Raw genomic sequence first — 24,890 nt, 5'->3', positions numbered from 1 at the left:
GAACAAATGTGCAAACGGCAACAACCGGCGCGTATCGTGACGCGGCGGCTGCTGGCAGTTTGGAAAAGTCGAAAGAAAACTCTATTTTCTTCTCATCAAAAGCAAAACGAGGAAGCCTCCCCCCTCCCCTTCCACCCCCACCGCTACCACCCTGGCTTGAGCAAGTTGATCCGTAGGTATTTGTGTGGGGGTTTGTTCTCAGCGGTTAACCACATAACAATTTGAAGCATGTGGCTAACTCGAAAGAAACTGCCTTTAAACGTTTGCAGACTGTAATTGCGTTAGGGAGAGCGGAGCCATGGCCGGGGGCTGCTGGCCGCCCCGAGGACTGCGGCAGGAAGCCCTCAACATCCCACAGCAAGATGCCACAAAGAGGGGGAAAAAAAAAATCTCATTTTATCTCTAGGAGATCAGCTCCTTGCCGATGCTTTGCAGCCAAGACCAGATGTTCCCCACCTCCTGTTTCGTGTCTGTATTTGGTGTGTCAGGGTGAAACACCCAGGAGGAAATAAAACGAAGAGAAAAGGGTTGGTGATGAGGGGGAGGGCGTTCCGGCATGCAGCTTTCATAAATAAAGCCGGAGGAAAAATAACAAACAAATGGGAGAAGCTTTACCGCAAAGTCAAGGACGCCTGAGAGTGTTGGTCGATCCCCAGGGAAGTGGTGAAAGGTGAGCAGCGTGGGGCTGGAGAGTCAGGCTCCAGCAGGAATGGCAAGGATCAATCCTGCTCCAGGCGGGTAAATGCCCCATCTGAGCTCTTCCATCCCTCAAACCTGAATTTTTTGGGCAGAGAGGAAAGGTTGGGGATAGGATACATGCAAAGGAGAGGTGAGCATTTGTGTTTGTGGGGTGTAAAGATCCCAGCATCCGCATGGTGCCACAGTGTTTGTTATCACAGAGCCACGGGGCTATAGTAACATCCAGTTTTAAAGAATTTGGAGATTAAAGAAACCAATAAAATTGAAGATTGCGACATTTCACCATAAGAGGAGATGTCTGTGAGACATTCTGCAAGTGGTTTGTGACTCCCAAAGGTCACAGGCTTTTAATTTCCATCCATTTCCAGCGCATCCTCAGTCTGATTAGGAGAGCCTCTCCTTGGCTACAAACAGACATGCTCCTGAGTGTTCATTGCACAAATAAAATAGTGCAATTAATCTTCTTCACCTGGCTGCAAGCCACATTTATAATTCAGCAGGTAAAAATACCGTATCTGTACAATCACACGAATGGCCCCTGATCTAGGAAAACAAATTACTTTCAGAGTGTGGCCTTAAGGTTGAAAATTCAGCCTGCTTTGGAGAAAGGGCACATAAGGCCTTGCCAAGTCTTTTCTCTCGGTTTCATTGGCTGGAGCTGTGGCCTTGTGGTACGGGAATGAGGTGGGATTACAGCTAGAAACCAAGCTGACCAGGCTCCGGGATCCTTGGGAGGATCCGCAACCACATGTGTTTCTCCATATCTATTCTCCAGCCTGGGGAGAAAATAAATCAGCTTTTGGTTAGTTCCCACAGCCCTGGGGTTACCACCTGCTGGCGCTGAATTACGATGTGACCACAGGCAGGTCACTGCGTGGCACTACCCAGATCAGCAGCAGGAGAAGCATGGCTGGACCCCCCTGTCTTCGTGTTCATCTCTGGAGGAGCCAGAGGGGAGCGTGTGAGTGGGAAATGCAGGTTGATGTGCTCCTCAAAACTACTGGGGCAAGAAGAGGGAGATGTCTCCTGCCAAGGCTGGCACAGCTGCATGCCCTTTTTATAGCAGTTAGCCAAATGCATAGAAAGCAATTTTGTTCTGGCCAGAACTGCCAGCCAGAGGCAGCAGGATGTTTCAGGCACTATGAGGAGCCTTATGGTATCTAGATTCAGCATAATCCTGGCTTGCATCCTGGATTGTATCAGAAATAGTGTGGCCAGCAGGACCAGGGAAGCGATGGTCCCCCTGTACTCAGCACTGCTGAGGCCCCACCTTGAGTGCTGTGTTCAGTTTTGGGCCTCTCACTACAAGAAAGACACTGAGGTGCTGGAGAGTGTCCAGAGAAAGGCAATGAAGCTGATGAGGGGTCTGGAGCACAAGCCTTATGAGGCTTTGGAGAGGCTGAGGGAGCCGGGGTTTTTCAGTTTGGATAGAAGGAGGCTGAGGGGAGACATTATTGCTCTCTACAAACACCTGAAAGGAGGGTGTAGCGAGGTGGGGGTCGCTTATTACTTCTCCCAAGTAATAAGCGATAGGATGAGAGGAAACAGCTTCAAGTTAAGCTGGAGAGAGGGGGGTAGATTGGATATTAGGAAAATATTCTTCACTGAAAAGGTTATCAAGCATCAGAGCAGGCTGCCCAGGGAAGCAGTTGAGCCACCATCCCCTGGAGGTACTTAAAAGATGTGTAGAAGTAGTGTTGAGGAACATGGTTTAGTGGTGGACTTGGCAGTGCTACGTTAATGGATAGCCTTGATGATCTTAAAGGTCCCTTCCAATCAAAATCTATGATTCTGTAACACCAAGCCCTTAGCATAATAGTGTGGTTCTCTGTAAGAACATAAAACCATCTGAGACAACACTTCAGGATCCTGTCTGCAGTAGTGGCTGACATGCAGGATGCAAGAGATAAAGAGGGAAGACATGTAGCGGTATTGTCCCAGGTTACAGTCCCAGCTTTCCAGGATTGCACCTGCAGGATTTTCTGAGTCAGAGCTCATAGGTAGGATGTTTTTGTCCTGCAGATATTTGCAACACAGATTTATAGGCTTTTCTTCTACTTAACAGACATTTTAAGCATCCATTAAAAAAGGTTTATATAGATACCGCAAACTGGTAGACAAATATGGGTAGACAAATTCATGGAAGGAATTTTGCCTTGAATTTACAGCTATTAAATCATTACTGACAGTGAGGGTCAAATCCTAGTCTCCTACCTGATTAATGGTAGTGTTACAAACTGAATATTGTGGAAATTTGTGGGTAAGATTTATTTGTGGGTAAATAACATCTATGCCAGCATGAAGAAACTCTAATGTTTATTTTATCCAGTTTAGCATGAAACTGTATTGCTACTTTCCTTCTCCATTCAAATCCAAGTTCAGTAGTCACTCAAATTAGTATGCTTACTGATGTAATCATTTGCCTAATGGTATATTTTTCATAGAATGTGTAAGACTGCATTCTCTGCTGCTGTAGAATAGTGGCTCCATCCATCTGATCAGAGGCAGGTTGTAGTTGCATATCCTTCAATAATTATTTCAGCAGGTGTCCTTTTATTCCTGTTCATAATTAGTAGCTGAGTACTTAGCAAAGCTTGCCAGGATCAGAAATTCCTACGATTCAGTAGTTATCTATATTCATGACCAAAGAGGATGCCTAACTTGGTAGAATAATTTCTGAAGATGTTTTATTAAAACTAATGGGTACCACAATTCTACATTAAATGTAGAGCTTTTAAATTATTATCAACCAGCAGGGCACAATTCTGATCTTACACTTGTCCTAAATTAATGTCACAATCTAACTCCTGATTTAATCAATGGTAAGACAGGTCTTAATCAGAATCCCAAATCTCATCAGTGATTTAAACTTTATCATTCTTATTTTCTGTGTGTATGAACTTGTGGTTGAGAAGAAGCTATCATGTTCACATGTTGACCAGGATGGGGTTAAAAATCTACTTCTGACCTAAGATGATCTACAGCTGCTATTTGTTCTCACTACCTAGACAGACAAATGGGAATTGGCTCAGTTGAAACAAATTTCCTTGCCATTGAGAATATTAGACTTAAAGGGTGTCAGCAGCAACAGGAACAAGGATAAAAAGGTGATTGTAAGTCATGCTTTGCTGCTGTGTGTTGGAGCCATACAACAGCCTACCTGGCACCTGGTCTGAATTAGAGAAATCGCTCAACTGTTGCGATTTATGTTTTTCTTCTCAGAGTTCCTAGGAAGCTCAGAACAGTGATTGTGCAGTCCCCCCTATAGGGTGGTATACACACATATGCACATGGTAGATCATAAACTCCTACGCTTCACCCTGTTGCCTTCAAGTGTAGAGAACAGCCTGGCTGCAAGGTTCTTCTTCAGCCAGAAACCTCTTTCCCCCAAGCATCATTTCTAACACTAATTCTGCCCATTTTAAGACTGTTTCATTTCCCAAACAGCCAGAAGGCCCTAAGCAGTTCCTTCTCAACGTTGGGATGTGCAATAGGCCCATGTCCTGTGAGTCATATTGGCAGTGTCCTAAGAAAAGTCCTCAGATTGCTACAACTCGAGCAAGCGTTAGATTTACAAGCAAACTCCTACAGTAGATTTGCACCTTTAGACAGATCAGGCACAAGAGGGAACGGGACTCCAAACAGTGTGACCAGGTTTAGCCTGACCCTAAGGAAAGCAAGGAGGGGTAGACAACACTTTTTCATGATGCTGGATGCTGAAGGACACCGTATCATTTAAGTGATCTTATTCATGTCATGACTTACACCCTGGAAGAAAAAAAAAAACCTTATATCATGGAAATTTAGGAGATTTAAATGAGTGTAAGTAACGTGTTGCTGAGAACACCGAAATATTTGCAGCCTGGTTCCTATGAGTGAAGCTGAGGCAATTGCTCTGTGTGTGCACATGTTCCCCCATGACTTTGAATTCCCCTCAACCAAGGCAGATGGAGGAACATAGGTCTCAACTGCTCCTACATATTTATAAAAACAGGCAGATGGGTAGAAGGAAAAAAAATCATGGTTTGTAACCTCTGACTACCTCCTCGCCAAGGGAAGAGCCACAACCACTGTGAGATGAAAAGATAACTTCTACCGGAGTGCAACACTGTGCTTGGTACAACCTGGGGGAAAAGATTCCACAGACAGTTGCCCATCAGGCTGCCTGTGCAGAGTGTCAGCAATCCCAAGTCCTCTTGGTGTTCCTGCAAACCTGTGTGTGCCAACGTGGCTTTAGGAGCAATAACAGTCAGGTGAAAGACACCTGTTGTTATTTATCCCAGTCCTTCAATTCTCTCTCCTTGGAAGAAATATCTTCTTGCAATAACACAGGCCATTAAACCACCATGTTAATGTGAAAAGCGTTTCCTGGGGATAATAATACCCTGACATCAGTTTTGCCTGAATACTAGTGCTGGTTGCTAGTACAGCGGCAACATTTTGCTTAGACAAGCAGTACTAGGAGAGGACCCTGATTGCTAAAGCTGGCCATTGTAGATAAATGCTTAAATCAGTAATTTTCAAAAGCTGGTTGCCTAAAATTCAGATCATTAGATCATATCAAAGTCCTGGATGAATTATTTCAACGTCCTTTTTGAAAGTGAGGTCAGTTATTTCAGTCCACTAATTAGGGTTTCAGTAGACAAGAGATCGGCACTTCCTCCTGAGTTTCCCAGTGCAGGACAATGTATCTCAGTCCTCAGCTGCAGAACATTTGTTTTTATAATTCAAGGCCCTTTCTAAACAGAAATCATCAGCTGGGCCAGACTGTTGAAGACAAGTCAATTTGCGTCTTGGAGAAAGACACTGGACTCCCTCCAGAATGTGAACTTAGACGAGAAACTCAGATCCCCAGAAAGGACAGGTTAGTGCTTTCGCTCCTTAGCACCTCCAGCCACCTGCAACCGATATTAGTTTACCAGGTTTAGCAGGAGATGAGTGGTGGTCACGAACACCAGAACCGAGCAGCCTCATCCAGCTCCTACTCCAGATGCAAACTGCAGCCAGCTTTGCTCTGGTTACCACAGATCCAACACAAGGGAGGAGGAGGAAGGACCACGGTGACCAGGCAGCATCTGTATGAATGCTGGTTTCAACAACAGTTATCACAAGAAAATATGTTTCTGTTTTATCCTTTCCTGTTTATGTCAAAAACAGACAAGATATTTGTTTCCCAAAAAGGAAATAGGTTCATTTTGGAATGTGCTGGGCAGCTCAGGTTCTTCTCAGTACTGATAGATACATATGTGGGATTTCAACATTTTTAAGCCCTCCCAGGATATTTGTGCAATATTAATTGTGTCAGTTACTGTGCTGTTTTTGCAGCAAACAGCAGACACGATGTAAGGAAATGTGGCCTCATTTGTGCCGTTAATGTAGTCTTTCTTAGAAGCAGAAGCTATTTGCAAGATCATAATTTTCCTCACAGACACTATTTTTAATTGGGGAAGAGTTCTCTCAGAGGAGTAATAGTCTTACTTCTGTTCATATCTGTGCAGTACTTTCCTGATCAGGGTATCAAGAGAAAGAGGATCCCAGCAACTGCTTCGATATGTAATAATGAACAGAGAGCTGTAAATCATAATGTGTGATAAAATAAAAAACAAAATTTGGCTGGAGATTAATGACTGGAATGGGACCTACTGAATTAAATTGGATCAGATGTTCCCTGGAAAAAAATCTGAGTTAGATTCACAGTGCTCTATGGTTTTGGTTTTGTTTTTCTCAAAGGAAGATTTAGCTTGATTGTTTTGTAACAGCCAACAATTTCTAGGCCTTGCAGAAGTGGTCCTAGGGGCCTGCGGGAGACAACAGGCGCTGGCTGGAAATCCTGGTCTCATTCAGGCAGAGGAGGGAACTGAACATGGAGCTACCCCAGCGCAATGCCACAAACCACTCAAATGTTACAGGGAGCATCACATTTTTACAAGATATGAAGGGCTGACTTTTAGTTCTTGCCTCCAGGGGCAGGATCATGACTACAGGCCTGCCACAGGCAGAGATAGATGCCCCTGAATTCTCAAAGGCTGCAACCAAAACCCACTTGCACCTCTTGTGTTCCTTGGTAGGTGGTTTAGGTGCCTCTTTCTTACTGTGTCTTCTTCTGTGAATCCGCCTTTAAGTGTCCAGCCTTCCAGATGTTGGCTCAAGAGACATATGGGCAGCTGAGTTGAACTTCTGAATTTTCCCTGGGACTAAATCACCGAAAACCTACACTTCTCTTGGTGTTTCAGTGCCAGATTTGCCTGTGACTCCAACCTCAAGCAGCTTCTGGCACTGTTCACTGAAGAAACTGAGTTAAACCTGTAAACCAGTAATGGGGATTGATGTTTCCCATTGGTCTTGCTGGTTTTGTTAATCAGAGATGTCTCTTGTTTTATCAAGATCCAGAGTCAGTTAGTTCATTAATATATCAGAGGAAAGAAACAAAAGCTGCATATGTTACCACTCATTGTGTTAGCGATACCAAAACTCTCCCCCTTTAATTGATTTTATTTGCTGAAATGAAAGTGAAACAGATTCCCAACATGAGAGATTAAAAGGCCCACCTCAGTGGGGGTGATGCTGAAGGTAACGCACACACCTGCCTTCTCACCTGCTCCCAGGCACCTGGCAGCTCTGCAGGACTGGGTTTGGTGACTTTGCCTTATTAACTCAGTTTCCTTAGGCTTTTGTGAAAAATGGACTTAACAACAGTTGCCTAGAGCCAGAAGAAGAGCAAGGCTACGTTATTAAAACTCAGAATGCAATACCATTTTAAAATTCATCAAAGTGCTCAGAACAAATTCTCCAGAGATTGGGGACTTAGTCATCCCAGGTTTCTCCAGCTCATTTAGATAATTGCCCTTGAAATAGTTGTCTTTTTTTTTTTCTCTTTTTTTAACACTGCCACTTTGCAAGTATTCACTGAGCAGGCAGCTCAGCTCCACAGCTGCAGAAGGGCAGAAGAAACCTCAAGATTCCCACCATGCACATCTCTACTTTCTATAATGTGAGCCAGCCACATCTGAGTGCATCCAAAATAGTCATCTCACTGTCACTTGCTGAGATAATAGCAACTCATTAGCCAGTTTAACTAATTAATAAACTGGTGAAACTCATTTCTTTATGAAGTCATTTATTAAATAATAGGAGATGTTTAGAGAGTGTAATATGTGAGTTATTCAGTATTTTTAACTACTATCAGGGCCTGGAGATACTCAGTCTCAATCCTTTCCCACCTTCTTGAAGATTTGACTGCTTCTGTCTCAGTATAAATTCATACTGTCACCAAGAAAGGCAGTTCAAGTATCATCACGTGAGCTTCATCAGGAAGCTGATAAAATGAAACTGAAAGAAGGCGACTATTTTTCAGCTGCATTATTCTTCCCTTGGTAAAAATATAAAACTTATATTATAACATACAATTTTATTGTATTTTATCTGTGTAACTTCTTCTATCCAAGAGTATCTAAAGATCATTACAACGTTAGATTGCCGTTGGAAAGTATGTCAGCATCCATGGTAGTGCACCAATAGGTATGTTTTTCTGGGGATTTCCATTTAGAGTTTTTGCCTTTTAATTTGCTTTCTTCCTCCTGGCACCTCTTCTTGAATGTAGAGTTAGAGGTACAGTCTTGTGTCTACTCACAGTACAGTTCAGGCAGAAATAAGGCGGCTCTGCTGCAATGCACCTTTGGGGTAGGTGTCTACCTCTGGGCTCGGCACCCTACTCTCTCTCTTTTTGTCAAGAGAATGAAAGAGGGAGTTTGGGCTGTGATTCATCTGACCTTTGTAGACATCTACTTCAGTATCTCTATTTTAACCATCTACTTTTGTAGGATGAGGTGAGCTGCAACCTAGTTTCAGTTGTCTGTATTGACATCAGTAACGATCCTGGGAGCCCGGCAAAGACACTTTGTCAGATACATCCCACTTTTACAGTCTAAAAGTTGAGTCAGAGCTCACTAAAGTGGATGTAAAGAATCCCATTTACATGGACTGAGTTTGGATCAAGTTTTAAAGGCTCTGTTTTGTCACTTACTTTGAGTTAATCTCATTTTTCTATATAGATAGTGCATACGATTTCAAAGAGCATGCTCATGGATCTGGGCATGACTCACTGTAGGGGTAGATACAGCCATGAAGAACAAAAGAAGAGAATATTTAGGAACATCTTTGTATTCCTGTACTGAGGCTTCTATGTGCCTTGTATTTGGGGATGTTCTGTAGAGATGCTTTGATAATTCTGCACTCTGCTGAAGAACAGGATGGCTAGCAGCATTGTATCAACTGTAATACGTGACATTTTCACAGGGCTTTTAAGTAGGAGAGTGGTACTGCTTGGCGCACGTTGAAGGGGAAGGCATGAAGAACACAGCGCTTTGAAGGGCAAAGCGGTACCAAGACAAAAGGAGTTGGCAGAAGGCGCCGTGGAGTCATCCTTGTGATCAAAGTCTGACTCTACTTGAGACATCAGACTGCAGATGAGCACGTCAGGCTCTGGTTCGTGGCAGAAGCCACGTACAGAGCCAGGCTTTGATCACAAGGGTATATATTCATCCTACAAATATATATTAAATATATTCATTAACTTCCGTGAAGTGTTCAGACACAAGGACAATGCAAGACCTTATTTGTGCCTGACATAAATGAGAGCTAGAAGCAGGAGGTGTGTTGCTTTCTTTGCTTGAGAGCTGCCAACACCGAGTAGAAAAGCTGCTGTAGGAAGGACACAGAATTTTCAGATGCACCAGACTTTTTGTGCAGAGACAGGTTGATCTTCAACACGGCTACACCAGGTTTAGTTTCTAATTTTTGTAATGATTCATTCCTTAAAATACATCCAGCAAATGTCTGATATTGAATTCAACCCACAATGAGTGGCTATTGAGAATGAGTGGGGGCAGTGACAAGAGGACTTGATGTCGCATTCAGATTATTAATCTATTACCTATATACCATGTGCAGGCTATTTTTCTATAGACTATGTACTGAGTAAATAATTAAGCAGTAACTAATCTTACAGAGAAGGTGGGACACCCTCTTATGTGTTATTGGCCCCTCACAGTCTTCAGAAAAATATCATAAATATCTTAAAATCTTGCACTGCGGATGGCAGCCTTGTCATCAAACACAAAAAATATACCCTTGAGAAGATCAGTGAAAGCTCTCCAGAGGTCTGAGGCCAGGCAGCAGACACTTTGATTAGCTGCTGCCTCCACAAAATGAAAATTCTTCCCTGAGCCCAAGGAATAGCCGATGGATGTAGTTGGAAGTGATAAAAAGGTCGCTCTTAAGTAGATCCAAGTCACAATACCATCACCCTGAAGCCCTTAGAAAAATAACAAAAGACAGGCTTCAAAGACTAGAGAGTCCTTCAGTCTAAATACTTACACAAATCTCTTTGTCATGTACCCGAGTCTTAAAGAAAATTCACCTTTGAATGAGACTGCAGAAAATTACCTAACACACTTAAGCCATGTGTCCCTCTATAGCAAATTGTTGTAACTTCATACACCAACAGTGGTGATACTGTACAAAACTGTTGAGTCTTAGAATTATCACCCTTTGCAGCATGAATTCCTAAAACAGATTTAAGATGTTTGATGCAACTCTTCTATAGCACTTGCACAGCCCAAATAACCTGTTATGATCATTTCAGAATCATATAGCGATCATATCATCAGATGAGGGTGGAGAACTACTTTCCAATCTAACAGAAACATCACGTCCTAAAACTAGATTCTATTTTAGTCAGTTGTTATTTGTAAGAGCACTATCCAATAAACTATCTAATTTTTAAGTTGATTTTACACACATTTTCAAACATGTAGGTATTTCAAAATGAATGGAAGAAAGCTCATACTTTGCCAATATATTTAAAAGTTCAGTAGAATGACCTGAGGATTAATAACCTTCTCAGCCTGACTTCAGCCCATTGTAAAACACTGGCATGGCTAATTCCAGGCATTATTCATAAAGAATCAGAGAAAAGTAATGCAAATCAGAACAGAATTAAGGAAAACATATTTTATTTCAAGAAAGCTGTCTTATTATTTTTTGAGGTTTTAAGTTTTCATGAAAAAAAATCTATACTATTGATGTAATACTTATGAACTTTGGTAGAACTTCTGGCACAGAACAACATTTTGATTAAGTCATCACTATAATTATTTAACAGATGAAAAACTGAGCAATTGACATTTCCCAGAAGCCATTATAAATAGGGACTCATCATCAAGAGGACGCCAGTCAGCTTCTCAGGGTCACTCTGTGCTGGGTTTGTGCCTTTTCTACTATTACTTCTTTCAGGATTCAGGCCATGCCTATAAGCATGCTAGTATTTTGATGGTGTATTTTTATGGAGGTACTGAAAACGTGTACACCTAATGCATGTGGTCAGGACAGAGCTTCTATTGCTTAGGAAATACTAAAATCAAGTCTGAGGAGACTTGTTCACAGACAAATATACTTGAATTTGCTTCACTGGAGTTTGTTAGACCACATCCTAATAGTTTTATCCAAATCATGGATTAGGGCGAAGCCAAAGAACATATGTTTGTCACATCCTGTTTGGATGATACCAACACAGACACAAACAGAACAAGCAGATTTTGGCATGAAATGAAAGACATTTTCTTTAATCTCACAGTTGTTCAAGAACATGCCAGTTATCACATGGACTGAGTAATTTAATTTTATATTTCACCCATGAAAATAGCTTCAATAGCCTTCGCAAAATGTGATTTTGAAGACAATCTTTAAATTTGTAAGATATGCTTCTCAACAGAAGAGGACAATGACTCAATTCCCTGTAGTTCAAATAACCAGCTTAAATTTTTCATTTGCAGGAAAAAAGGGGTTTTTTTCTACCTGCTTTATTTTAAAACTTCTTGGGATATAAAAGCTTTCTGCTCAGTCATTAGCTGTAAATTGCAGAATGAAGCAGTACCCTACAGCATTTCCAGATGAAGCAGTCTGTTTATACTGAAAGCAGAAGAGCTATAATTACTACATGATCACATTTGTATATCAAGGTCAGAATTCTGTGATTCACGCTATTGTTTGGACATAAAGGGAGTTGATTTTCAGCATGGTGGTGTACAACTACTATTATTGTTACATCAGTGACTGTAGAAACAATATTAACTTTTGCTTGTTTGAGTTTTTCTAGTTAGGTTAACTCCAGTTCAAGCATACATGAAAACCGGGTGGTTAATATTTGTTCTAAAATATTCATTAGACATGCAAAATATATGTTTATATTATTGCTGTTCAGGTTGTGTATTCTATTATGGAAGAAAAAAAAAAGTGCTCCAAAACAAAAAGCAAACCAAAATAGGTCATTAAATGACTTATGCATGAAATCACACACAGTTTAAGCAATATCAAATGCAGGTAATTAAAGCATATAAAAATATTTCCTGATCTTTTCCTCTCCTCTGCAAAACCCCCACATAAGATTTTCTTCTTGACTATTATCCAATATATTGGCAATTTTTATATTTCGTTCCTGAGAATCTATTGGTTTTCCACACTATTTAACCAGTTCTAAAAGCTTAAAAATATAGAGATTCAACTTATTATACTTATTAGTTAAGAGCTAGGATTAGTCAAGCACTTAGATTGTACCAATTAATTAAGTAAGATTGTACGTATTTATAATTAGGCACAAGAACAAACGCTTTCCTCATCTGAAGACTAATAAATTTTGCTATTGTATTATTGTCTTGTATTAAACTGTCACCCAGCTGCCATTAATGCCGCCCTGTTCTCAGCTAGGCTTCTTTCTCTTACTGAAGCCCCAGCTAGTCGTTCTCTGCTCAGGTGTAGGTGTCCCTAGATAAAAAGCAATATTTCCCAATTTGCATTGTTCTCTATCTGTTCTCGGGTTTTATATTTCCTATTTGTTCCTTGCTCCTACTCACATACTGTCATATATAAGGACTTTACATAAATCTGATAGTCTTACCTGCACATTGCCAAGGAAGGTTGGGAAGCACTCTTTCTTTTTTGAGGGGATGAGAAACACAGTCAAAATGGCATCTTGACACAGCCCAAATTCTACTGAAGTCCCTGTGTTGTGAGTGTCATAAAAAATTTATTTAGCCTTGAAAGCCTCTTTATCCAGACAAAACACTTGTATGGGTGTAAGAACTATGGAATTTGCCATCTGAACATGCTCTAATAACTTGGCCAAGGTCATTGAGACAGGGTGTTGAATGAACATGAGCATCTTCATCACTAGGGGAGCATCATCTCTCTAGGGAAGCCACAAATGTTTCCTTCTCAGTGTTTTTTCTCATCAATCAATCCTGATAACTTCAACCAACTAAAATTCTTTATAAATATTTTTCTGGAAATGAGTAGGAGACCTATAAAGGAAATAGAATCATAGAATCATAGAATCATAGCATCATAGAACAGCTTGGGTGGAATGGACTTTTAAAAGTCATCTAGTTCAACCCCCTTGCAACAAGCAGGGACATCATCCTGAGGCACTGAGATAAAACTACAAATTCTGGTAATGCTGCCTATAGCAAATGGATAATTAAATAATATTCAGTAGCTTATTATAGCAGACACAAAGATTCTGTGACTTTTCGGACTTATGAAAAATAAATCACCATCAATTCAAAACATAATCTAATGCAAATCATAGTTACTTGTGAACTTAGGTCAGCATTCGATTTAGAAAGCAATGAGATATTATATATTTTTTTCTTTTTAAACTAACACTGCTTTGATTTGAATAGCATAAACCTATAATCATGAAGGTGACTGTTTTGCCTAAGGAGACAGATAATATCATTAAAAGGAACAGATATGCTGTAAAGTTAAACAACAAGCAGGCATGTCATCATGGGTTGTGCCAGATCCAGGGTTGCCAGTGGCTGTGATTTTGTTGTAAGCCTGTGGTACTTGGTTATCTGCTGGTGGAGGCCTTTCCCAGCCCACGAAAGGCAGTGCAGCACTCAGATCTTCTTTTAATTCCTTTTTCCTGCATGTAACATAATATTGGAGCATAATATTTTCAGTTTCAGGGGTGTAACTTCTCCTGTTACACCCTTGCCTTCATATCAAAGGACACACCTCTTCCTTATGGACAGAGTGCATAACCATTTCTTCTCCCATCCTGCCCAGCTGCTGGCATACCTGGTAGAATCTCAGATCCTTTCCAGCCAGTATGTAAAAAATTGCAATCTGCTGGTTAAAGAGATATCCTACCCTTCTAATGGCAAAAGAGCTGTTGATAACATCACTTGAAAGTACCCTAAAGGCTCTGAAACAGAAGGGGAAGATATCCGAAAACTTTCATGTTGCAATTTTTAATTGAATCCCATGTGTCTTGGAGACATGGATTAGTCTATGTTATTTTTAATGTTAAGGGCTGGCAAATCTCCAGACCCACATGACATATTTGGAAACATAAAACAAACAGGACAAAACCCATAAACAAACTACAGCAGCCTCTGGTGAAATAGGTCAACAGTGTAACAAGACTTCTCTTAGAAGGTAAAAAAAATAAAAGACTCATAGAGAAGGAGATGTGCTTTTCCTTATGGAATCAAGTGATGTGCTCAAAAGGAAATGGGCAGACTAGCTAAGCAAAGGGTGTGATGTGGAGGTGGCCTCCCTCCTGCTCCCCATCTGCCTTGGCCCCTCTGTTCGATCCGAATCTCATCTTCATGGGTTCTTGCTATGTCTCCCGCTCTGCCAGTCTACCTGGTCCACATCTATCTGTCTCATGTGACTTGTCCCAGCCTCCTTGCTTTACCGCCTCATTTTTAAAGGCAACGGCTCCTGGGTAGTCTTTTCCTTCCAGCACAAATATCTAGCCCCAAGTCCTGGTCAATCTTTTTCTACCTTGTCCCTTTGAACCTACCATGGAGATCAGCCCAGCAGGTCTCAAAGTGAAAGGTATGTCCCAGGCCTACCCACCTCCTCCAGAGGCTCTGCAGCATCTCTGTCTCCTTCCCCGCACCAACGCAAGTCTTCAACTGTAAATAATATAAAATATACTGGTGGAGAAGTCTGATGAAAAACTGTGAAACCACTTGCCCGTGTCCTGATATGACCGACTCCCCCCACACCCTCCCCCTGTCTCCTAGACACAGGGTTCCTCCCTATCAGGCCACTTCTTGCTCCCAGTCTCTTTGTCCTTCAAATCGTATCTCCATCTTCCAAAAAAAGATCAGTCTGGTGCGTACACCTGACATGGAAATTTTCAGCCTGAATGATTAGACTGAAGTTATAGCTGAAAACAGGGTCTTCTGAAGTGTCAGACAACTTGGACAGGCGACGTTACCAGCTCTGCGCTCCGTGCAATTGAGTGAGTAGTTGCCACATTGAGTTAGGCCGAGAGTTTTCCCGGTCAGCCGAATGAAGGCCTCATGTAGCAATTTTTAACGAGGTGCTATTTTCACGGGATTTCTGATGGATCTGTTTACCACAATGAAATTCACAGCGTTAGGTGAGGTATGATAAACTGCTGTCACAGAAAAATTAATAGATGTTTTTTCAAACCGCCTATTTGAATAAGTGATCTTGTCAGACCCTTAACTTTGGCCAGTTTTACTTATTCGATCTTTTCTCCTTATCTAGGTAGGTTTCCGGTCGTGACAGATGAGACATGAGATCTTCAGCTTCCAGGCTTTCAAGTTTTTCTTCAAGAGATTCACTATGGAATCGGTAAGAAAGAAGAAAGACATAAATATCTGATTTAAAGAGTAAAAGCAGACCAGAACCTCTGAAAAATAAGCCTAAAAGAAATTGGTTTTAGCAATTGCGATACCTGCCAGTTGATTTTTTCTTTGCTTAATGTCACTTTGGACATGACTACAGTGAGTGTTTTTCAGAAAGGTCTAACTTACTGATCTTTGCAAGGATCAAAAATTCCAGTAAATCAGTAAATCCTTGCAAAACATTGGCCATTTGAGCAAGTACTGGAACAAACACTAACATTTATTATGTATTTTGCTTTGCTTTCATAGCATTCAAAGCTTGATAAGGGGGGGGGAGGTAGAGTATAAAAGGGACACTTTTTGTAACTCCTTTCAACTCATCTAGATCTGGTAACTGATGTTGTTTTAACTTTGAAAACAACAAATTTCTGAGATCAGCCTGAAAAATCTATGGCAAGATTTGTGCGGGGGCTTGAAAGAGGAGGGCCCCTCTTCTTCTGCTGATGTAAATTGCTGAATAGCACACAGTTGTCTAAATATGCTTTTGTTTATTCAGTCTCTGGATGGTGAGTGCTCTTGTTTTAAAATTTTTACTGTGTTTCATTGAACCGCTAAAAGCTACATTTGCATTGCCTGACTTGAACCCCCTACAACAACAATGTTGGTGGTTAAGGCTGCAGTTCTCTTTGTACCTGGTACCCTGGCTCGAGCTCTCCTGGCACAGGTCACTGCTCCCTGCCTGGCCATCGCAGCAGTGTGGGACTTTCATCTTTTCTTCTTCCCTTGGGAAAACAGTTGACCATATTGCACTCCAGCCCAGCCAAGAGGGGTGAATCACTGCTGCTGATCTTCTGAAAACCGAAAGTACCTTCCTTTGGTGCATTTGCTTTGTCACATGGCTACACATATTTTTCCTTTTTAAGTCCACGATGCCTTAAATAAGCAAGAGTTCAGAAGTCAAACAATCATCTTTGGAAAAGTAGGAAGCTATTAAGCTGGATATTCATATTTGATTTTGAAACAGCACTTAAGTTTTTATGTCCTACTGCTCCTAGATTTTCTTGGAGGAATAAAATAAAACACAACCACCAACAAGCAAATAAGCAGTGGTAAGATCACTGAAATTAACGAAGCCTGATTTCCTATGGATTTATGTCTTGACTGCAACTCCTCAGGAGGTACAAACCATCAGTAAAACTTTTCCCATGATTGGGACATTTACAGGATCTTTCTCCTACATCAGTTATCTTGATAAAGAACAAGATGAGGGTGAGCCTTTTCTATCCATAGGGACAATAAACATCTTTTCCCTCTGCCCACTTTCATTTTCCCACAAAACTTCTAGGAAATAAAGGATTTTGACATCTTTCCTGCCTCACTTTCAAAATTGCTTGGATCAGCAATGCACAAAAAAAATCATTAGAGGCAGGACAGATGAGCAGATGATCACCCACTACCATAGTCAATGGAAAGTCCGTTAATCTGGGAAGTAGCAGGTACAATTTCAGTGGTTAAAAGTAGAAGCAAATGAGTTATCAGAGAGAGGGCCTGCTGGGATGGACTTCTAGCCTGAAAATCTGAACTTCTTTATTTCATTTAGCACCATGTAAACACTGACACAGCAGAGACTAGGTCCAGGCAGCAAGACCATCTTCCAAAAGCTTACACATGGTTGTCTACCATCCCGGGTTTCAACAGAATCCCAGAACTACAACACTCAAATGTCTACTTTAATAAAACATTCAGACCCTAATTTTAAATATGAGTAACTTTTGCTTCATGTCAAGCCTTTGAGCATTTCAAGTAGATATGCCTCAAATTATTTCAGATTCTATGTATTGTCCAGCATATTGATCTCCTTAATTAGAAAGGAAACAAACAAACAAACAAACAAAAAAACCCAAAAAAACCCCAAACAAACCTCAAAAAACCTCACCAAAACCCAAAAGAAATCACTCCTGAATTGAAAATGTCCTATGCTAAGTTCAAGTCTAGAGTCTGGCCAAGCATCCTTGAAAATAGAGGCTTATATAAAGGAAATGCAGATGTGCTACTCAGTCCAGTGGTTACAAGGGCCTTTTTCATAAGATCCAACGTCTGCAGATTTATTTCCAGCATTTCTCTACGAGATGCTCTTAAGGAAATTAAGAAGTGAAGTATGCTCAGTCAGCACTATAAACCAGCTTTTGAACTTCAACTCTGTAGGCCCATACATGTTCACATCTGCAGACTGAGTATCTGTTTAGTGTGATGGAGTCTCAGCCCCACTTCTTCCACTAAATACTGCTCTGATGCTGATAAATTCACAATACAGAAGGGAAAAAAAAAACCTCATAAAAACAGATCTCTCTGATTTATATTTTCATATCATGAACAACTAGTAGAAAGCAAGCCTTTCATTTACCTGCCAATCCTTTTTGTCTATCCAATAAAATGCTGATTAAATTGTTTGGCTTGAGAGCCCTTCTCATCCTTTAGCTACTTTTTGAAACTCTTCAGAGAAAACGAATAATAAAAATATTTAGTTCTGAGAGAGCACTACTCAGCTGGAAAAGCCCAGTGTGCTTTCACCTAGAAAAATAAAGGTAGCTGTCTGCATTCCACAGATAGAGAAACGATGCACACAGAGATCAAATGCCATGTCACAGCCGTGAGTGGCACCTCAAGGACATGATCCCGGGTTTACAGAGCCTTTATTTAATTTTCAAACTGCTTCCCTGGTTCATTTTGGCCTGAACTTCCATTTTCACTGCACACGAGATGCATGCTGCCATCAGCATACATTTAGCAGCTTAGTTAGAACCAGAGATGCGCCTGGATACTGACACAGTCATATCGTTTCCAGAGGGAAAGAGAAAATATTGAAATGTTTGCAGTGCGGGTTGAGGCTTTATTTCATCCTCTTTTTATTTTGGAGAGCCTGCTATGCCAGCTGCCCTGCAACATGTTCATTTCTGCAGTATCATTCTCTGATTTTAGTCATTGCTATTTCTCATGTTAAAAAAAAAAAAAATGCTCAGTGTTCAGCCACTATAATTCCTTCTTGGGAATGACTCTTATATCTCTTGTTTCAATCACAGAATGCCCCTTTGTGATATATTGGCTCTGACTTGTGCTTTCCAGCCCCACTAGCATGTCCTGCTCTCGTGCTAATGTGTCTGCTGTGCCCTTCTCAACAGTCATAGAATCATAGAATCATCTAGGTTGGAAGGGACCTTTAAGATCATTGAGTCCAACCATCAATGTAACACTGCCAAAACCACCATTAAACCATGTCACTCAGCACCACATCTACCCATCTTTTAAATTCCTCCAGGGATGGCAACTCAACCACTTCCCTGGGCAGCCTGTTCCAAGTGCCTGAGAATGCTTTCAGTGAAGATATTTTTCCTAATATCCGATCTAAATCTCCCCTGGTGCAAATTGAGGACATTTCTTCTTGTCTTATCACTTGTTACTTGGGAGAAGAGACCAACCCCCACCTGGCTACAGCCTCCTTTCACCTAGTTGTAGAGATCGATAAGGTCTTCCCTCATCCTCCTTTTCTCCAGGCTGAACAACCCCAGTTCCCTCAGCCGCTCCTCATAAGGCTTGTTCTCCAGACCCCTCACCAGCTTCATTGCCCTTCTCTGGACTCGCTCCAGAATCTCAGTGTCTTCCAAGGATTTTATTGGGGTCAGCAATGCGGGGATAACCATGCACAGGTTCCTGCCGTGCTGGTCCTCACCATCACCAACACAGTGCTGGTGGCTACTGGTGGGACAGCAGCTCTCATGGGGTGGGCAATCCTTGCACTGCTGTCTCTGAGAGCAATGAGCAGGCTCCCACTTGCACCATGGGAAAGGGTTAAATTTGCCGGGGCTCCACTCACAGTTTTCCTACCCATCAGCATTCATAAGAGTTTGATATTTTTGGAATCTCCAAAATATGGTCCTTATAGATGAATATATTGCTGGGGTTTTATATTCTGTAGGTGTTTTGAGGGGTCAATTTGAATCTGATCTCTCATGACACACAGTATTACGCTTTCTACCAACTGAAGTAAGGTTTCTGAAATGAGCATCTCTCAAAAAACCTCTGTGCCATAAAAATACCAAGCTCAGCACACCTGCAATTAAAAAAAAATAAATAAAAGGAATAGAAAAAAAAGAGCATGCCTTCCCTGTCCTTAACCTGCTGTCTCCTGCTGCTGGTGAGCATTTTGCTGTTTTTCTCTTTGGAGGATGCAGAGGTTGCAGGGGAACAGCCCATCGCTTGTTGTTGTTACTGTGAGCCTGGAATGCCATTACGTGTTTGTCTGCATGGCTCTTGATCTTGCATGACAAAACCAAAAAACAAAGGCAAAACTGAATCAGCAGATTAGTCAGCTTAATCTTGTGTAACTCAATGCTGCACTTCATTTTCAGTGCTGTTATTTTCAGCTGTCCTTTGAGATGGCTATTTGAGCCCTCCTATCGTTCAGTCAAGCTACTTGTACAGGACGTTCAAGTAAATAAGATGCAAAATATATCATTCAGTGGAATGTTTCTGAGGTTTTGGTTTAATCTTTTTTGTTTGGTACGCATAGCGTTAAAACCACAAGATCTTAATGTTACCAAAATGTCATTTACAATGAGAACACAATGGGTTCTCTTTTTGCTATCGTATTAATATCGAAAGAATGCAAAAAGAACCTTTTGTTTAAGCCACTATTGCTAGTGGTAAAAGGCTTTTAAACTAATGCTGGAGTTTCTGAGAGAGTTGCTTATGTTTTCTTATCTAATTTTAAATACCAAATGAAGACAAATGCTCGGAGATGCCAGTATTAAAATTGAAATCAGCTGATCCTTGTATTCGAAACAGTCCCAGCAGCAACACAAATTGTTGATGCAGCTCATGTAGTCCATAAGCCATGCTGGTAGATACTGTGCATAAGAATACAGAATTGCAACCTTGCATCTGGATTTTGGCTTTCTGCATGTACAGCAATACAAGTTAGACAAGAACATTTTTCTCTGACTGGAAAGTTACCTGACTATTCTGTCCCAATAACACGACCATTTCAAAGATTTGTTTGCAAATGTCAAGTGCAACAGCCTTCTTTCTCAAGCAGAAACACTGTGCAGTTTACCATATAAGTTCCCTTCAAGCAAATTAGCACCAGTCACAATGTGTGATGTAGGCTTCAATGTTTAAAATAGACTTTGCCTTTTCCTGTGAGTACATCATGCACTTGTGTGATATTAAAAGTGTAAACATGCTGCAGGTTAAAATATGTAGTTGTTACATTTCATGCAAGGCTCAGTCAGCCGACAGGACCGTCCTCTGAGAGGACACTGCTCCTGGAGGTGAAACTCCTCCTGACTAAACATTTCCCGCTGAAGTACAAAGTGATGATGTTACATGTCCTTACATAAGTGGCGTAGTTTTGTTTTTCAAAACAAAACTATGGGAGTTCCATTAACAAAATAAGTTTACCGAGTTTTAGCACATGAGATACTCCAAAACCAAAAGCCAAAAACACCCTGCTGAGATTCTTTTGGATTTGAGGCTCCTTTTATCCCCTAAGCCCAACATTAAACTCAAATAAGAAGAGGTGATGTTCAGAAATATTTGTGGATATTCTAGTACTCATGGCCATAAATTTAAATAAGCATTTCCCATTAATTTTGTCAGGCGTTATTTGAACATGAAATTATAAACATGTAGCAACAGCAATTTACCATATAGAGGTTTTCTCAGGGAGTCTCAAACCATTAGGGATCAAATCCCCCGACTGCCTTATGCCATACGGTGATCCCATACAGTCAGCTGGGATAGGAAGGAGGATGGGAAGTAATGCTGAGTGCTGTGTTTAGCTGAAATGGATGAATATAACACCAAACCACAAATTTATTCAGAATAGCAGTATAGTAGAGCAGCATAGCCTAAGGATATTTTCCTGATGAGTTTTAGCACGCCGCTAGTTCTGTTGCTATTTGCTGCTGAGCTGGTGATACTCTCCATGTTTGTGAAGATGCTAAGTAGCATGAAAAGAGCAACTACATAGTTTACTAACAAAAGCATGTGTATTTCAATGATTTGATGTTTTAATTAAACACTAATGTCTGATCTCCACCACTTTTAACAGCAGTAATAGCCAAGACGGGAATCTTGAAAGTAAAGAAATGAGTGTAGGTGTAAAACCCTTGTTTGCAAAGTGGCACCATCTCTGTCATACTTGGGAAGAAAAAAAACCCAAATTTGCCACGTGAGATGCTGGCATGACTATGGCTTTACTAATCAAGAGGAGTCATCTGCACAGTAGCCATGTGCAGGGTGATTTCCTTCTTCAGCTAACAACTCACTTCACCGCCACGCTGACAGGTTGCAAACGGCCCTGGAGGCAGCTTGTCTGAGCATGCTTGACAGCCGATTTGGTGCACAGCCAGGGACCTGGGTCAAGCTCGTTTCCAAAACCCAAGCAGCAACCACACTGGAGTTTGCATTTGTGAGCTCGCTGGCTGTGCAGCAGTCGTGGTGGCAGGGGTGGTCTCAGGGCTGCTGGCTCTGGGCAGCGTCATCATAACCCTTGGGAGATCCACCACCGGCTTTGGCACAGCTGTGGGGTTGATACCCTGAAGAGGTGACTTTGCATGACTAAAGTTAGCCAAAAAGGCAGCCCTGCTTTTGGCCAGCAGGGCCACAGTCTCCCTCCTATTATATCTCTCCTTATTTATAGTGGAAAGATAATCTTGCTGTTCCCTACCTCACCCCTGCGTGGTTTAGACGCTTAATTGCATTGACGACGCGAAGAGCTAAGCAAGTGCAGTGTAGCTCTTCACCTCTGGCACGTATCTGTAATGTTTGAAAGTTCACAACAATGACTGTAGTCATCATCACCTGATGAGTGCGGCTCAGCTCTAGTGAATGAACCGATGATCTCAATCTAAGTATGACTAGAGTACTATAAAATGAAAAATGCCATAGCTAATATTCAGCTCATTGCAAAACACCTGTGTTAGTAGTTTGTGCTGTTGTTGCTAAGCTCCTTAGCCCCTCCCTAAGCGCTATCATCGCCAATATCGCAGAAATATAATCAGTTCGCTGTAATTAACTCTCCTGTTGGCACTCACAGTTAAAAAGGCCAGAAGATCAAATGGATTTGTAGACTGAATCACTGGGTGGGACGGCAAGAGAGCACAACTTCCTTGACTGCGATGCATCATCAGCAAGGAGTGTGCTCTCCGGGGCTGCTCGGACTCTCCTCACCCGAGCTGGCTCATCCCAGGAGGGACAGGGAGATGCATTTCACATCAGAATAGCAGGAGGAGTGAGATAAGCGTAACTTCTACTGGCAAGGCTTACATGAGAAAAAGGCTGCGGCACAGCCTCCCCCAGGATCTCGCACAGACTAAGATAGCGTTAGAGCAGACGCCGTGAAATATAACTTTCACACTCTGCTGATTATTCTTTGACATTTGTGAAGTGAAACAGTGATTTCAGTTAGTGACAATTTATAGAGAGGTGCATTTTACACATTTAGAAGCGAATCTCAGAAACTGATCGCAATTCAAAACAGGAAACATGGTTAAATCTGAAATCCACTAAAAGCTATCTGAAACAGTTATATAACTTGACTAGTCTAAATGTAAGCACATTTTTACAGGCAAGCTGTATCATTTATTTTTTATTAACACCATATTAATTAACTAATCTTGCTTCCAGTCAGTTGAAGTGAAGATAATCCAAGCCTAAAGAGGTCATGCCCGTAGGGCTATTTGCTCTACTAGCATTTGTACAGGGGAAGAGGAAATGCTGCTTCAAACAGCAAAACTGAGCACCATAATCTCTTTTAATAGAGTTAACAATTCCAGAAATGGCAAAGAAACCAGACTAATAGGCAATTATGATCGGTAACTATTGATCTTTCTTTCTCATCTTTAGGCCTTGTGTTGCACTCTGTATTTACCAGTATTCTCCTGTATTCATAGTATGTTTTTACATATTTAATATTTTATTTTAAAAGATGGTATTTTTTTTCCTGATGTGGAGACACAGAATCTCAGCCACTGCTACTCTCGGCTATGCCTTCATTTCTGTCACTCCTCACTGCTCCAGTTTCCCTGGCCTGCCTGCTGCCTTTCTTTGTTCAACGTGCTCTTCAGTTCTGCAGTTTAAATTTTCTCTAAATACTATTAAAGAAATTTTTTCTGTAGCAATACGTCCGGCTTTTGTCCACACTCTTTGGATAGGATTTGTTTAGGATAGCAGATGAGGTTATTTACATCTAAAGACTAGTGCTCAAGCTCAGTAACCTCAGCCTGACGAGGAACAATTCAACCTTAACAGTGAGAGTACTCAATTAATTAAATCAGTTTACCCATCAGTGAGATGGATTTATCCTCACTTGAATTCTGCTAGGGAGGGACCAGGTCTCCTTCCAATGTGAGCGTGGCAGCTGCCCCGCAGACCCTGGCTCTGGCTCGGGAACGGCTGTGTGACAGCCCATGATGGATGTTCTGTGGAAAATTACAGGGGATGACCACGGAGGTCTTGCTTGGCCCTCGGGCCGTATCCCAGCTCCTCACCCAGCCCCTCTCCATGCAGGCAAGGTGCACTGACACAGCTCTTCTCGATGCTACGAACAACTCATCCCTGGCCCAACCCCCAGGCAGTTCTTCACTTTCCATACTGCTTTTGATGCCACTAGCCATTTTTATCTTCTTGATCTCTCTTCCTCCTCCACTGCTCTTAACGAACACGATCCTCAATTGATTTTCTTCCTACCCCTCCAGTCGCTTCTTCAGTGCTGCAACATTATTTTTTTTTTACGCCCAAATCCATTTTGCAGTGCAACTCCCACGCGGTTCTTTTCTTGGTTTCTTCTTCCTCCTCCTCTTGCCTACTCTACCTTTCAGAGTCTCATGACGTTTAACAATCATCTGTATAAGCCTTTGTGCCGGAAAGCTGGATCACGTGAAGCAGCAGCAGCAGCAGCAGCAATCACATGGCCATATGGAGGGCTTCTGCTAAGGCAATGAAATCAAAGAAACATGTTCAGGCAGGACCGTGTCTCAGGAGTATTGGTCGTATTTTTGCTGGCAGAACTGCATACAGATAGTTTTTGATGGGTATACACCAATCAGGCATCTCCCTTTTATGCTTAGTCAGGCATCGCAGCCTTTTGTTGATATTTTCAACTATTTTTGAGTTGTATACAGGCAATTTATTAGAATTACATACAAACCCATGTAAAAGCTTAAGCACATTGTAATGCAGGGGTAGGTCCTTAAATACAGAACATTAAAACCTTGACATAGACATATCTATGTAATATTGTTCATTTCCAACTATTCAGATTTGAGAATATTTACGACTCAAATATTTCCTAGCTTCTGTGGAGAGAATCCCAAATACAAAGAGAAGGAAAACACATAGTAGGACTAAATAAATCAGACTGGAACAGCAGATGACCATAATTACTTGAGCCTCCTGAGACCTAACCTTCTTTAGAAAGGCACATATGGGCCCCAAAATCTAAGCTTAAAAAAAAAAAAGGGGGGG

The 24,890-nt window shown here is 41.4% G+C and overlaps 1 protein-coding gene across 5 annotated transcripts in view; it reads left to right on the top strand.

Moving 5' to 3' along the window:
- The window catches only part of ASAP1 (ArfGAP with SH3 domain, ankyrin repeat and PH domain 1), a 180,535-nt gene that overhangs the window by 34,949 nt on the left and 120,696 nt on the right, over positions 1-24,890 (top strand). For all 5 annotated transcript variants that reach the window (XM_014965377.1, XM_014965381.1, XM_014965378.1 and 2 more), the window contains exon 2: positions 15,286-15,372. In XM_014965377.1, coding sequence (XP_014820863.1) covers positions 15,314-15,372 — 59 coding nt within the window. In that variant the 5' untranslated portion in view covers positions 15,286-15,313. The remainder of the gene's footprint in view (positions 1-15,285; positions 15,373-24,890) is intronic.

Source organism: Calidris pugnax, unplaced genomic scaffold, assembly GCF_001431845.1.
Source record: "Calidris pugnax isolate Ruff unplaced genomic scaffold, ASM143184v1 scaffold41, whole genome shotgun sequence".
Lineage (NCBI taxonomy): Eukaryota > Metazoa > Chordata > Aves > Charadriiformes > Scolopacidae > Calidris > Calidris pugnax.
This window is presented reverse-complemented; position numbering and strand designations above follow the sequence as displayed.